This window comes from Rhinoraja longicauda, chromosome 7, assembly GCF_053455715.1.
Source record: "Rhinoraja longicauda isolate Sanriku21f chromosome 7, sRhiLon1.1, whole genome shotgun sequence".
NCBI lineage: Eukaryota > Metazoa > Chordata > Chondrichthyes > Rajiformes > Arhynchobatidae > Rhinoraja > Rhinoraja longicauda.
This window is the reverse complement of record NC_135959.1, coordinates 40,346,627-40,363,361: the sequence shown is the minus strand read 5'-3', so window position 1 is coordinate 40,363,361 and position 16,735 is coordinate 40,346,627. Positions and strand designations below refer to the sequence as shown.

At 40.5% G+C, this 16,735-nt stretch overlaps 1 protein-coding gene across 1 annotated transcript in view; it reads left to right on the top strand.

Annotated features, from left to right (window-relative positions):
* nbeaa (neurobeachin a) overlaps positions 1–16,735 on the top strand; it is a 449,617-nt gene that overhangs the window by 268,789 nt on the left and 164,093 nt on the right. Inside the window, exon 38 of the mRNA XM_078403202.1 lies at positions 950–1,074. Within this exon, the coding sequence (XP_078259328.1) occupies positions 950–1,074 (125 nt within the window). The remainder of the gene's footprint in view (positions 1–949; positions 1,075–16,735) is intronic.

The following is a 16,735-nucleotide window of genomic DNA, read 5'->3' as shown; positions in this document are numbered from 1 at the left end:
TATGGAAGCTTTAGTGATCGAAGCATGGTACTTGAATCGGGATCTCACCCAGGGCATGTTGTGTTCCCATACATTTATATTTATTTCCTATATTGGAATGTTTTCTGCTTTATAGAAACAAAATTTCACAGGGCATGAACATGTTAATTGAAAGCTTAAAGTATTATCCAAGTCCTTCAATAACGTTGTGATAATAATTTATCCAGACAATTATCACATGCTAGAACTTTTTGAGCTTTAATTCAGCTTTATTAATAATGAATAAAATTGCAAATTTCTCAGGTTGCTTTTCGCCTGTGGGAATTATTTCAATGAATATTTCAACACATTATTTTAATCATGGTTGTGCAATCTCAAGTAAAGCAATATTTTATAGTTCTAAGTTCAGTCTGCAGAGTGCTGGAGTCATTAAATGGCATGCTGTTTGGTTTGAGGTCCCATTGCATGATTTACAAGCCTTGTTAAAAAACATTGTAAAAGGAGGCAAGCTGTGCCATTTATAAATGTAATTTGATGCTGTATTTGTTAATGGTCTTACTCTGATTTATGTCGATGGCAGTTTTTGCTGCCTTATGATTCCAGGTAGTTGTTTGTTAATGCTACTTAATACAGAAATAAATGCCCCCAAAAAGCCAATTTTGACCAAATTTGATTTGAATGCTACTTAAATCTCTATCAGAAAGACAAATGAGTCCAGCCCTTAAATATTACATGGATCGACACTCATTTCCATTTATGCCTTTTGCTTGTAAATTTGCATCTGTAGTTCTCTGTCTAGGCAAGTGAGAAAATGTTCTTGATTTCTCTACTGTTTTATTGCTGTGTCAGAAAGTTGATTTGTTCTTTTAATAGGAAAGATATCTTTTAATTGAGTTGAGCACAATCTACTGCCTCTTGGAGCATAATTTTCACAAGTATGAATATGGGTGTCTGTTTTGTTTTTTCACAGTCAGCAACATGATTTTTGGCGCCTGGACTATTGGGAAGATGACTTGCGTCGCAGACGTAGATTCATACGGAATGCCTTTGGTTCAATACACCCTGAAGTCCTACTGAAATCTGCTGAAGACTATGGTTAGTTTCCAATCTTGTTATTCTTCCGTGAAGCTTCTCAGGGAAAAAGAAAATCGACGATGACAGGCGTGTAAATAAATTTGTAGAATTGCTTTGTAATCATTTAAATGTAATTTTTTTTCAGGAGTTAACTGCTGATCGTCAGCTATTTTGTAGTGTATTTTAATACTGCGATTTCAGAGTCACACAGCTTACGGACAGACCCAAGAATGGTGAGATACAGGTACAATGAAAACCTTGCTTGCAGTAGCATCACTGCACATCGATTCAGACAGACGGGAAAAAAACCCAAATTCTACAAAAATGACACGTAAAATGTCTAAAGGAAAGAAGACTGTGCAAAAAAACTATGAGTGCACAAACATATTTGGAAAAAATAAACAAGTTCTTCGTAGTACAAGTGGTGGACCACAGTGTCATTGTGGAGGTAGGGTTAGGGTTGCGCCGGTCGGTTCAAGAACCTGATAATGCCTAAACCTGGTGGTGTATACAACTGCAACATAACCTTCCAACTCCTCTACTTTATGCCATGAATGATGAAGGTCAGTATGCCTGACTCCTCCTTCATCATTCTGTCTACCTGTGACATCCTTTTCAGGGAACTATGTACTTGTATTCCAAGGACCATTATATTCTACAACACTCCTCAGGGCCCTACCGTTCACTCTGAAAGTGCTCTCCAGGTCTGATTTTGCAAAATGCAACACTTTGCACTGATCTAAACTGAACATCATCTGCCATCCCTCGGCCCACTTACCAAGCAGATCAAGACCCTGTTGCGATTGTTGATAACCTTCTTCACTATCTACGCTACCACATATTTTTGTGCCACTTGCAGACTTACTAACCATGCCTTGTACATTCTTATCCAAATCATTTATATAAATGGTGGACAATGGGCCCAGCATAGATACCTGTGGCAAATCACTCATCACAGGCCTCCAGTCTGAAAAACAACTTTCCATCGTCACCCTTTCCTTCCTACCATCAAGCTAATTATGTATTTCATTTGTGTGGTGCGCAAAGATCCTATCAGGGAAACTAAACCTTTGAAACCTTTAAACAACAAGTAACGTGGTGGTATGCAAACAATACACACTTGCTTATTTTTAGCATGGAGTTTACAAGTTAGATTCTACAATTGGCTGTAGATTTCCTATTTGCTTATTGGTGAATATTCATATTTGTTTTAGGCCACCTCCTTCATTATCAATTATATTGCAACACCGGGTGCCAGGGAGCTGAACCAGATCCCTTTCACATATCAAGCTAAAAATCTCAGTTCATTATAATCATCATAATGCACGAGACTTAGAACAATACGAATGTAATGCTCATTAAAAATCTTATCCAAGTATATGAGGCACATTTCTAGAAAGCAGATCAGAACAGTTCAGATTGGACTTCACTGAAGAAAAACGGCGAAGCATTAAATTTCAACTTCACATTCTGAGTTTGTAAAGTTTTGTGCTTTATTTGCTTATTATTGCTCTCTCGCATTATAATAGAATTTTACTCTCGCTTGATGAACGAGAATTACTGTAATTTATCTCAGCTATGTTTTAGAAGATGGTTAGAATTGTTTTGCCATCTCAGATACAAAAAAATGTGAATTTTGATTTTGTATTTGGTCGAAATTTATTTTTTTGTCACGGATTGTTAAAAACAAATGTGTAAACCCTTCAAAGAAAAATCTAGAGTCGTATTGTTCTAATTCTAGTGCATTACGGTGATTATAATGAGCTGATATTTTTAGCTTTCTAAGTGAAAGGGATCTGGTTCAGCTCCCTGGCACCTGGTGTTGCAATATAATTGATAATGATTGCAAGCAGGCGTTGTACAAGAACTGCAATTTTTTATTAGGAATTTACGTTAGCTCTTTATGAAACACTCCGTAATTGGCAATTTGTGAAGACGGAGTAACCTTCAGCTCAAATTATATCACTTGGATTCTACATAAACCAACTAATGTTATTGCATTGTTCTGTAATAACCGTTTTAATTCACATTGCAACACGAAAAACCCTACTGGAGATCATTTCAACCAAAATATAGAATCAAGTAAAGATTTTGATGCCAGTTTTTCTCCATTGTTCATTCTGGTCTTATTTATATATTTGCACTCAATATAAGATCATATTATTGATTTTGAAATTTGAAGCAACAATACATGATTTCTTCGAAACACAGACTACAGATGGTGGAATTTTGAGCAAAAAACAAAGTGCAGGAAATAAACTGGAGGCAAGAAAACATTAAGTGCAGGGGGAACTCAGTGGGCTTGATGGAGGGAATTGGACAGGCTATGTTTCATATCCGGAAAGTCTGAAGATGGGTCCCAACCTGAAAAGTTGTCTGTCCATTTCCGTCCACTGCCTGACCTGCTGTGTTCCTCCAGCACTTTATGTTTTGCTCGTATCTTTCTCTATTTTAATGTATGCTCAGATCAGGTTGAAGTGCAACAAATGCTAAAGTACATGAAATACTGGGGGTTTGGGGGATGCTGATAATAGTGTTAATTTTAGTGGCATAATGGTGGAAAGGGGCATCGCAGTGGCGCAGCTGGTAGAGCTGCTGCCTCAAGTGCCAGAAACCTGGGTTCGATCCTGACCTTGGATGCTATCTGTGTGGAATTTGCACGTTCTCCCTGTGACCCCGTGTATTTTGTCTGGGTTCTCCAGTTTCCTCCCATGTCCAAATAAAGTATGGGTTTGTAAGTTCATTGTTCTCTGTAAGGTTACCTCTCATATGTAGGGAGTAGATGGAAAAGTGGGATAACATGGAACTCGCGTAAACGGGTGATTAATGGCAGGAATTGACTCGGTGGGCAGCAGGTCCTGTTTCCATGCTGTAACTCTAAACCAGTTCACAGCCCAGAGGGCTGGAGAAGATGGTATTTATGATGGTAGACACAAAATGCTGGAGTAACTCAGCGGGTCAGGCAGCATCTCAGGAGAGAAGGAATGGGTGACGTATCGGGTTGAGACCCTTCTTCAGACGGTATTTATGATATTTAGAGTACGCGTAGAGGTGAAAGTAGCAAAATATAAGCGCTACAAATTGGAAAATGAACATTTGAATTTGGAGTATTGTGTGCAAATAGAAGTACAAGAAGAATGTGGAGGCTTTGGAGTGGGTGCAGAAGACGTTGACCAGAATGCTGCCTGGTTTCGGAAGTATTTCAAATAAGGTTGGACAAACTTGGATTGTTTAATCTGAGTGTCGAAGACTGTAGGGAGATCTGATGGAACTTTGTAAAATTATGAGCGGCATAGATTGGGTAGACAGAATCTTTTTTTTCCCAGGGTGGACATATCTTTAAAGTGAAAGAGACAAAGTTTAAAGGAGGTGTATGGAACAGAGTGTGGTGGGTACCTGGATCGTGCTGCCAGGGGTGGTGGTGGAGGCAGATACAGTGAGGCTCTCAGGTGAGGCTTTTAGATAGGCACATGGATATGCAGGGAACGGAGGGATATGAATCATGTGAGGACAGAGGAGTTTAACAACATCATGTTAGGCATGGACATTGTGGACCAAAGGGTCTATTTGTGTTTTGTTATGTTTTATGAGTCTTAGCCTTGTTTCAAATTGGTACTCAGACTTTCCTACAGATTGGGAACTGGCATCTTAGTCAGATCATCAGGCACAGTGTGAAGTGTCGTCAAGGATAGTGCCAGGAGCCCAGATCAGCAAGTGTTCTATCTAGATATAGAATACCGCTGAACACTGACTGGATATCCACAGGCCAGCACTGACAAAGACTATATCAATTGATGCTTTTAAATAGATTTGAAAGGTAAATGAAGGAGAATATTTTGAGGGTGCTACAGGGAAAAAGCAAATGAATGGAACTGACACTATAGCACTGCACAGAGAAAGAATTATAAAATCATGGCAGCACAGAAGGAGGCCATCAAGGTCCAATTGATGGCCTCCTTCTGTGCTGCCACAATTTTATAATTCTTTCTCTGTGATTCTATAATCAGCTTTTACTACTTGGCTTTACCTGGCCAATTGCCACTTCTCATTGTGGTTGTGCCCCCAAGCTGTAGAGATGAAGTTAACATGATGCCATGGCACTGGTACAGCATTACAAATGAACCACACCTTCCCACTATTGGCCCTTATCTACTTCTAGCAGGAGCCTTGTCAATACCAGGAATAACTGGCATAAACATTTCAGTTGCGACATTGGACTGGAATGAATTGGATATGTAGGAGCTATAAATTGTATCTTTTCCTGTGCATTCTATTTACTGGAAAAGGGTTAATATTCTAAATACTTAATACAAAAATATTATTACGAGTTAAAAATATAAGCATGAAACATTTGTGTTTTTTTCTATAAAAGGGACAATATCATAATTTAAAGATATTGTTCTGTATTTAAAAATTCATACATGAATAATTTGTTAAACTAAATTTCTTAAATGCATTTTCTCCCTTTGTATTTTATTCCATTAGATTATAACTGCAAAGATATTTTAGGCTACTGTGCAAATGTTCAGTCTTTAATGGGTCCATTCTGATATCTGGTCAGGTTGTGCTGGAAAACCAATCTTTGATAGAACACACGCTGACTTCCCCTCCCAACGTTGCCACCAATACCAACCCCATCCATTCTCCCTTCAAATCTACTCCACGCATGAGCGTTGAATTTTTCCATTTTTATAAATGGAGAATAAATAAATTGTCTTATTAATTGTCTTAACCTTGATATTAGGAAAGTTATTGGAAAATATTCTGTATGTAAATTCAGAAGTTCATAAATTATAGGAGCAGAATTAGGCCATCTGGCCCACCATGTCTACTCCACCGTTCAATCATGGTTGATCTATCTTTCACTCTAAACCTCATTCTCCTGCCTTTCTCCCCATAACCATTGACACCTGTAATAATCATTAGAAAAACACAGTTTAATCAAGGAGAAGTAGAAACAAAAAACTGCAGGTGCTAGTTTATCCTAAAGATCGACACAAAGTGCTGGAGTAACTCAACGGGTCAGGCAGCATCTCTGGAGAAAAAGGATGGGTGACCCTTCTTCAGAGCTTTTACATTTCAAGCCAGTCAATCATTTGAAATCTTATCAGAAGCTTCTGAAGAAGGGTCCCGACCCAGAACGTCACCCATCCTTTTTCTCCAGAGATGCTGCTGACCCGCTGAGTTACTCCAGCACTTTGAGCCTATCTTTAATCAAGGAGAATCTGTGTGGATTTGTTTACAGAGGTCTTACTAAACGGATATTATTTTTTGAGGAGGTAATGACAAAGGCCAATGAGGCTCATACATTTGATGCCGTATGCATACAGCTTAGTTAAGCTTCTGATAAGATTTCAACTAGCTGGAAAATTTAAAGCCCATGGGGTCGGCGGGAATGTGGTGTTGGATCCAGGATGCAGGAAGCAAATGCTAATGGATGGCAGCTGTGCCTGGGTTCAGCATTAAATCCCTTATTTTCCTGTGGTCTCTAAATCGCTGCTTTTAGATTTAAACAAGTCCCTTATATTCAAGAAACTACCGTTGAGACAATAATAGGCTTAATTGAGGAAAACCAAACTGTTGAATTTAGAATTATATCCTTAAACTGGTCATTTGGGTAGCAAAGCAACCAATTAAATTTAATGCGGGCTGGAATGAGGTAATGCATTGGGGGATGGGTGTGGGCGATTGCAAGGAAAATTGCAGCATATGGTAAACCACTAAGGTGCAAAGAACAGATAACATGTTGGTTCATACATCGTAAATTATTTAAAATGCTGGAAATACTCAGTACATCGGACAGCATTTGTAGAGAGAGAAAAAAACAGAGTTAACATTCAGTTTGATAACCTATTATCAGAACTATATAAAGTTTAAAAATTAAACATCAAGGGTCATGAGTGTTTAATTGTCATATGTACTGACAACGGAACAATGAAGTTCTTACTTGTTGCTGCTTAACAGGCCCGTAAATGTAATACACACAGATAAAATATAATCATTAAAAAATTAATTAAAGGAATAACTGAAATGCTAGCTAACCATAATCGTGAAGAAAACCAAAGTCCGTAGTGCATCCAGAGACCCCTTGAAGTTCATAGTTGCTGAGGTTAGCGTTGTGTACACCCAGGGAACTGCAGATGCTGGTTCATAAAAAAAGAGAACAAAGTGTTGGATTAACTCAACAGGTCAGGCAGCATCTCTGGAGAACATGGATAGGTGTGGTTTCGAGTCGGGCTGTATTTAAGACTCAAGAAGGGTCTGAAAGAGGGTACCGACCCAAAGCATCAGCTATCCATGTTCTCCAGAGATGCTGCATGACCCGCTGAGTTACTTCAGCACTTTGTGTCCTGTGTAAGTGTTGTGTGTGTTAGTGTTTTGTGTGAAGTTTGAAAAGACCAAAGGCAATGGAGTAAAAGAACAAATGCTTTAAGGTGAGAGGAGCAAAGTTTAAAGAATATGTGTGGGACAAGGTTTTTACACACGAGGGTGGTGGGTGCCTGGAATGTGCTGCAGATGGCGATGGTTGAAGCAGATACGTTAGTGGTATTTAAAAGACTTTTGCATAGGGATATGGGTATACAAGGAATGGCAGGATATTGGTTTTGTACTGGTAGATAAGTATGATCTTCGCGTTATGTTTGGCACAAGCATTGTGGACCAAAGGGCTTGTTCTTGTGCTGTACTGTTCTATGTTCTAAAGGTCAGTGATAATGTGCAACAAAGATGAGGTGGCGGTGGTTCTGACTGTGTGGGGAGGTGGGTGGTGAAGGTTTGTTAATTGTAGTCAGTCTGGAAGAACTGTGAAGAGTAGGCAGTAAATGAGAAGCGCTGACAATTGACTCAGTTTGTCAGGCAGCATCTGTGGAGAGAGACAAACAGAATTAATGTTATAGGTTGAAGATAGACACAAAAAGCTGGAGTAACTCAGCAGGTCTGACAGCATCTCTGAAGAAAAGGAATAGGTGACATTTTGGGTCAAGACCCTTCTTCAGGTTGGTGACCCTGTATTGGAACTGGCTGATTAATTAATTGGAAAGGAGAAACAAGGAATTCCAAATGCTGGTTTATAAACAAGGACACAAAGAACACATCACCAATCCATGTTCTCCAGACATGCTGCCTGATCAGCTGAGTTACTCCAGCGCTTTGTGTCCTAATAAGTTGGAGAGGCTGGTATTATTTAACTGCTGAATTCAGTGTTGAATTTGTGCAGAAATCCTGCAGTTGCTGTCATTTCCCCAGTGAAATGTCAGTGGGAAAACCGAGTCATGTTTGTGGGACAGCTGCACAATCAGGGCCTACACAATATCTTCTTAAAGGAATCATAATAAACGTGTGAAAAAATAAACAAAAATGATTTGAACAGGGTAAAAGAGTATATAATTAAACAGGTATTCCTCAATGATTAGCGCAGGCATGATGGACCATGCCGTTATTTGAGTAAATAATTTTGTTAGGTAAAGGGCGGCACAATGGCACAGCAGTAGAGATGCTGCCTTGCAGCGCTGGAGACCCGGGTTCGATCCCGACTACGGGTGCTGTCTGTACGGAGTTTGACGTTCTCCCTGTGACCTGCGTGGGTTTTCTTGGTGATCTTCAGTTTCCTCCCACACTCCAAAGACGTACAGGTTTGTAGGTTAATTGGCTTGGTAAATGTAAAAATTGTCCCTAGTGTGTGTAGGATAGTGTTAATGTGCGGGGAATGCTGGTCGACGCAGACCCGGTGGGCCGATGGGTCTGTTTCCGTGCTGTGTAAACTAAACTAAACTAATGAGGAAGTGTAGAAATGCATTAATTCCCTATATTAAATATTGTTTTGCACAATAACTTATAGTCAACGCTGACTCTCACAATTGGAGTATCTATTCTAACATCCCATCAGCACCTGTGAACTTGGAAGAACAACTGGCTGAACATGCAAGACGATGTGAGCTGCAGACAGGAAAAATAACTCTCTGTTGTGCATTCTTCCTGATATTAACTTCTTAAGCTCAATGAGAAATGCGTGGATGGTGAATGACACAATGGCACAGCTGGTAGAGCTGCTGCCTCACAATGCCAGAGACCCAGGTTCAATCCTGACTTTGGGTACTGACTGCGTGGAGTTTGCACAATCTCTCTGTGACTGCATGGGTTTCCTCCGGTGCTCCAGTTTCTCACACGTCCCAAAGACGTGTGTGTTGGTAAGTTAATTAGTCTCTTTAAAATTGCCCCAAGCTTTCTGAAATGAAATTAACAATGATTTATATAAATTAAACTGATTGCAAGAGCTTCTATTTGAAAGAGGACATCACATAGGGACATTAGTAAGAATATAGTGTGTATATCCCCAAACAATCGAGTGTTGTTTTTCCTTTGTAGGTCAGCAGTACAATGTACGTTATAATCATCCAAACTCAGTATGGCATCTATGTTACCACAAATGATAATAGACAATAGACAATAGACAATAGACAATAGGTGCAGGAGTAGGCCATTCAGCCCTTCGAGCCAGCACCGCCATTCAATGCGATCATGGCTGATCACTCTCAATCAGTACCCCGTTCCTGCCTTCTCCCCATACCCCCTCACTCCGCTATCCTTAAGAGCTCTATCCAGCTCTCTCTTGAAAGCATCCAACGAACTGGCCTCCACTGCCTTCTGAGACAGAGAATTCCACACCTTCACCACTCTCTGACTGAAAAAGTTCTTCCTCATCTCCGTTCTAAATGGCCTACCCCTTATTCTTAAACTGTGGCCCCTTGTTCTGGACTCCCCCAACATTGGGAACATGTTTCCTGCCTCTAATGTGTCCAATCCCCTAATTATCTTATATGTTTCAATGAGATCCCCCCTCATCCTTCTAAATTCCAGTGTATACAAGCCCAATCGCTCCAGCCTTTCAACATACGACAGTCCCGCCATTCCGGGAATTAACCTAGTGAACCTACGCTGCACGCCCTCCATAGCAAGAATATCCTTCCTCAAATTTGGAGACCAAAACTGCACACAGTACTCCAGGTGCGGTCTCACCAGGGCCCGGTACAACTGTAGAAGGACCTCTTTGCTCCTATACTCAACTCCTCTTGTTACGAAGGCCAACATTCCATTGGCTTTCTTCACTGCCTGCTGTACCTGCATGCTTCCTTTCATTGACTGATGCACTAGGACACCCAGATCTCGTTGAACTCCCCCTCCTCCTAACTTGACACCATTCAGATAATAATCTGCCTTTCTATTCTTACTTCCAAAGTGAATAACCTCACACTTATCTACATTAAACTGCATCTGCCATGTATCCGCCCACTCACACAACCTGTCCAAGTCACCCTGCAGCCTTATTGCATCTTCCTCACAATTCACACTACCCCCCAGCTTAGTATCATCTGCAAATTTGCTAATGGTACTTTTAATCCCTTCGTCTAAGTCATTAATGTATATCGTAAATAGCTGGGGTCCCAACACCGAACCTTGCGGTACCCCACTGGTCACTGCCTCCCATTCCGAAAGGGACCCATTTATCCCCACTCTTTGCTTTCTGTCTGTCAACCAATTTTCTATCCATGTCAGTACCCTACCCCCAATACCATGTGCCCTAATTTTGCCCACTAATCTGTGTGGGACCTTGTCGAAGGCTTTCTGAAAGTCGAGGTACACCACATCCACTGACTCTCCCTTGTCTATTTTCCTAGTTACATCCTCAAAAAATTCCAGTAGATTTGTCAAGCATGATTTCCCCTTCGTAAATCCATGCTGACTTGGAATGATCCCGTTACTGCTATCCAAATGCTCAGCAATTTCGTCTTTTATAATTGACTCCAGCATCTTCCCCACCACTGATGTCAGACTAACTGGTCTATAATTACCCGTTTTTTCTCTCCCTCCTTTCTTAAAAAGTGGGGTAACATTTGCTATCCTCCAATCCACCGGAACTGATCCTGAATCTATAGAACATTGAAAAATGATCTCCAATGATGAATGAAATGTGATATCATGACTAATTAAAACAAATCTTTTCACTTTAATTAAAACTTTAATACAATGACGCAGAAGGTGATGGTGGTGTCAAAGTATCAGAATAAAAATTCCAGTGAATACAAGCCCAGTCGACCCATTCTTTCATCATATGTCAGTCCCGCCATCCCGGGAATTAACCTGGTGAACTATGCTGCACTCCCTCAATAGCAATAATGTCCTTCCTCAAATTAGGAGACCAAAACTGCACACAATAGTCCAGGTGCCGTTTCACCAGGGCCCTGTACAACTGCAGTAAGACCTCCTTGCTCCTAAACTTGCTCCAAAACTCAAACTCATTTATGGAGGGAGTGGACAGATGATGTTTCAGGTAGGGACTCCTCTTCAGACTGATTGAATTCTCGAAACAGCCTGAGAGAATGCAGAGAGATTATTAAACTTGACATCTGCACTCACAGTCTGGCTTTTTTTTAGCGCAGAGGAATGAATCCTGGAAGAGGAGGTTTACCAGAAAGATGCTTGGATTAGGCAGCACTAGTTACAAGGATAGGTTGGCCAGACTTGGATTCTTTTCTCTGAAAGACTGGAGGATGTGGGGTGACCTGAAAGAAGTATATAATATTCTGACAGACATAGATAGGATAGACTTTTTATCAGGACACAAATATCAAAGAATGGTTCCGACCTGAAACATCACCTATTCCTTTCCTCCAGAGATGCTGCCTGACCCGCTGAGTTACTCCAGCATTTGCAGTTTCTGCCTACACATAAGCAAATATCAAATACAGGAGGGCATAGTTTTAAGATGAGAGGGTCAAAGTTTAAAGATGTGTGGAACAAATCTTGTATACTGTGTGTGGTGGGTGCTTAGAATGCACTGCCAGTGGTGGTGGTGGAGGCAGATAGTATAATAGCATTTAAAAGGCTTTTGGATAGGCACATGGATGTGCAGTGAACAGAGGAATATAGATTATACGCATGCAGATAAGAATTGATCTTGGCATCATGTTCAGCACAGACATTATGGGCCAAAGGGCCTGTTCCTGTGCTGTTCGATGTTCTAAAGGGCTTCATGAAAGACGACGCGTCTAGTTCCCACGGCATGACTGTCCTACTTCTGGCCTACAACTTGGCACTCTAACTCATCTACTGGAGAGCAATCTAAGAAATGACTTCTCAATATAATTAAAGCAATTAATTAATTAGGGCAATTAAAGACAGAGCTCCCTTGATGACCAGAGAGAGAGTAAGGTAAAGCATTTAAAAAGCAACATAACAAATGTCTGGTTAATGACACAAATGAGAAAATACAGAAGATTCAGTGGGGAAGTACTGAAGAAAATAAATGTTAAGAAAAAGAATATTGGAAGAAACTGGTGGCAATTGTAAAAAGGAATTCAAAAGTCTATCATTGTAAAAAGTCAATGGGTAGCAAGTGGAGAAATGAAACTGATCAGTAATTAAGAAGGATATCTTGTAAAGGGAGCATAGGATGTTACACAGGTAGTAAATGGATACATCGGTCTTTGCTAAGGAAGATGATTCTCTGCAGTCTCAGCAAAGGAAGTTGTAACTAAAATATTGGACAGTTAAAAAATATAGAAAGGTCCCATCAACAACATCATCTAATTCATGTTCTCCATAAATGCTCCTGACCCACTGAGTTACTCCAGCGGTTTGTGTCTTTTCTTAAGAAAAATAAACTGCATTTAAAAATGGAAAAATATCCAGGCCTCCACAGCCGACCTTGAAGGTGCGAAAGGCCAGACCACAGTTCCCTCTCCTATCATACTGTCCTCGCTGGTCGCGTCCGTCATCGCCGGCTCCATACTCCATGTTAATTGCACAGAGCCATAGAATCATACAGCACAGAAACAGGCTCTTCCGCTCAACTCATTTGTGCCAACCAAGATGTTCCATCTAAGCTAGGTCCATTTGCCTGCATTTGGTCCATATCCATCTAAACCTTTTCTATCCATGTACCTTTCAAAGTGTCTTTTAAATGTTGTTAGTGTACCTGCCTCAACTACCTCCTCTGGTAGCTCATTCCAAACACCAGCCACCTTGCACACACCAGCATAAACCTTGCCCAGAGACAGCATGGATAAGAAAGTGATTTGCCTTCCATCCTTTCGCGATACCTTTCTCTGATGCCCCAGTCCATTTACATATGAAATTAACCACTGGATATGAAATTCCTGGACCTGTCAGGATATTTACCTTGTCCCTACGACTCCCCCCCCCCCCCCCCCCCCCCCTCCCTTGCTATACTGCAATGTGCCTTTACCCTCCCTTTAAGCAATTGAGGACATTTTAGTATGTAAAATAATGTTCGATTCCCCACGAGTAAACTACCTTTTGTTCATCCCATAATCACCTCCAAAGTTTCAAGCGGCGAGCCCAAAGTTGACCCCATTGTTCAATTAAAACTATTTGGCTTGCATCTGCTTTACTGTCATTACCTTTGGCTGTCAAGTATAATTTTATTTTTCTCTTCGTAAATGTCAGTGCGCCAAGGCTGCAGTCAAAACCTGTGTAGTGCTGATTCTGATCATTCTGGTTAAGGCTGGCTGGACCAAGCAAAGCAACAACATGCAGCAGCAAATGACAAAGTTAATCAGTCATTTCTGTGGCAGGAAATAATGAGGTATGCCGAAGAAGGCAGATGGAAGAATTCCTGTGCTCCTCAGAGATGTGTCTGTGCGGCAGCCAATTCATCTAAGCACATGACCTTGAAGAACTGGAAACATTCCTGTAACAAATAAAATGCTGGATCCATGTTGATGAGGAATGTGGGTGCTTCATAAAGATACGGCTTTTGATAAACACAAAATAAATGGTAATATACACGAGATGAGACAAAGCAGGCCTATACGTTAGCATTGACATTAGTTCACCTTGTTCTCTCGGGCAAATGAAAACATTTAAATAAAACATGATAGGAAAAATGTCAAAGGACTTCCAAAAATATAATTTAAATAACGGATAATGCCACTCAGATAAAAACAGAGCAAAAAGTGGAGACCAGAAATAGCCCGTTAAAATTCAGCTAAAAGGTTTTTGCTGAAGTGTATCCTGCTGGTTTGTCTTTGAGTCTTTAGTGTTAATATGTGCACCTCATGCACGTAAAAATGCACCAGGGAGACACCGATTGTACTTTCCCCATTAAAGTGCATTAAGCTCGAGCAATTTTCTCAGTCCTGTACACCTGCTGAAACTGATCTTTGTTAATTCACGTCATGCCTGCACCTCTTAAAGGGGAAGTGATCACTGAAATCAGCCACTGCTGGCACATACTGGGAAAACTCTGTACAGACAGCACCCGCAGTCAGGATTGAACCCGTCATGATGCTGTAAGGCAGCAACTCTACCGCTGCGCCACAGTGCCGCCCTTTTTCATCTTTTCATTTCTTCCACCTAATAACAAACGGATTGCCTGCTTTTGAATGCGACAAATACCAACTACAAACTGTTTAGGGACTTTGGGTTTTTGTTTTGTGTTAATTTTGTACTTTTTTATTTATTGAACTGTTTTTTGTTTGTTTTATTAGGTTATCAAAGGGCCAATTGGCCTCCTCCTGCACCTATTTTCTATGTTTCTATTTATTGAGTATTGTGTTACAGATCTGTTATGGAGTCGCAAGTACGAATTTCATTGTTCCCTTTCAGTATATGTGCAATTGAACACTTTTGTCCTGTGGTTTGAAATGCCTTCGCTATATGTGGAGGTTTGACAAACTTGCATTGTTTTCTCGAGAGTGCCAAAGGGTGAGTGGCTGTCTGAGAGAAGTATGTAAAATTGACATAGCAGTGTGGCCCATTAATGCCAATAATTCATCTTTTTTTGAGAGTGCACAAATATAATACTTTCGATTTTAATTTGTCTTGAATTTATTTACCAACTATCACTGACCCTACCTGAAACACACTGATTAAAATGCTAATTTCGACTTTGATCATCGTCTTGAACTTTCAGCCTAATTTTATTTCCTTACTAGACCAAGTAGATCCATTGGGCCCAAACCTCTCCTGCATCGGTGCAGCACCCTCTCCTCCCTCCCCTCCCCTCCCCCCTCCTCCCCTCCCCCTCCCACCTCCTCCCCTCCCCCTCCCAAACAAACAAACGAGAGTTTTAGTATATAGATGTGAATCCTTCCCTGGCAGGATCATCAGCATAAGTAATATATGTGAATTTTCAAAAGCCCTATGATAAAGTATCACATGAAAAATTGTTACAAGAAATAAGGCGACATGAAATTTAGATTGAAAAGAGGACTTGTTAAAAGACAGAAATAGTACCCAAGTTAACAAGTAGCCACAAGGTTCTGTACTGGGTCCAGTTATTTACAGTTGTAAACCATTCCCATCCATGTACCTGTGCAAGTGTCTTTTAGATGCTGTTAAAGCTGTCAACTTCCTCCTCTGGCGCCTCGTTCCATATAACCACCACCCTCTGTGTGAAAAAGTTGCCCCTCAGGTTCCTATTAAATCTTTCCCCTCTCACCTTAAACCTGTGTCTTCTGGTGTTGATTACCATCCACTGGGTAAAGGGCTCTGTGCATTCACCCTATTTATTCCCCTCATGATTTTATCTCTACTCACACCTCTATACGATCAGAAGTTTGGATGATAGAATGGATTGTGAGTGGACATTGAATATAATTGGCCCAGACTTGCAGTGGCACCGTTGGTAGAGTTGGTGCCTCACAACGCCAGAGACCTGGGTTCGATCCTGACCTCGGGTGCTGGCTGTCTGGCGACTGCAAGTTCTCCCTGTGACCGCGTGGGTTTCCTCCGGTGCTCCACTTTCCTCCCACATCCCAAAGATATGCGGGTTTGCTGGTTAATTGATCTTTGTAAACTGCCCCTAGTCTTGAGGGAGTGGATGAGAAAGTGGGATAACATAGAACTAGTGTGAACGGATGATCAGTAGTCGGCGTGGACTCGTTGGGCTGATGGGCATGTTTCCATGCTGTATCTTTCAATCAATGGGGTAGTCTCATTGAAACCTACAAGGATCTGAGAATGATTGAAAGAGTAATGTAGAATTGAGCAGCATAGTCTTGAAATAAGGGAACAGATTATTAACTGTGATGAGAAGACATTTCTTAACAAAGATATTGTGAATCTTAGGAATTCTCTCCCTCAAATGTTGTGAATGTTCAGCTGTTGAGTGTATTTTGCATGGAGATCAATAGATCTTTGCAACAAAGGAAATCGAGGGACATGGGAATCGAATAGAAAGCTGACTAGTGGTGCTGGATCAATGTTTCTTAATACTTAAACACCTTCTGAAAGCATATCTTTTCAATAACACCATCAGTCAGTTCACCTAATCTCTCCTTTCTTGGCATTTTCCCCTGTTTCTCTATCTAGGCTTGATGTTAATACATATTGTTAATGTTGACCTTTGAAATCCTGCATCTCCTTGTGGAACCCAGCTTCCAAGATGTTTTTTAGTTTTTTTGGTAATGCTTTTTTTCCACATATTTTTATAACAATTCTAAAATAAGAAGCAACTACATCTATCATGTACATAATTTTTTGGGAACTGTACTTTGCTTCCACATCCAGTAATGTTACCTTAAGAAGGTGTCCAAAAGATTTATTCTACTCCTTCTCCTTAAAGATACCCTGAGGCAGAAAGAAAATGTATGTCATATTAAATCTATACATGATTCTGTTAGAAAATTCTAATATAAATTATTAATATTAACACTTTTCA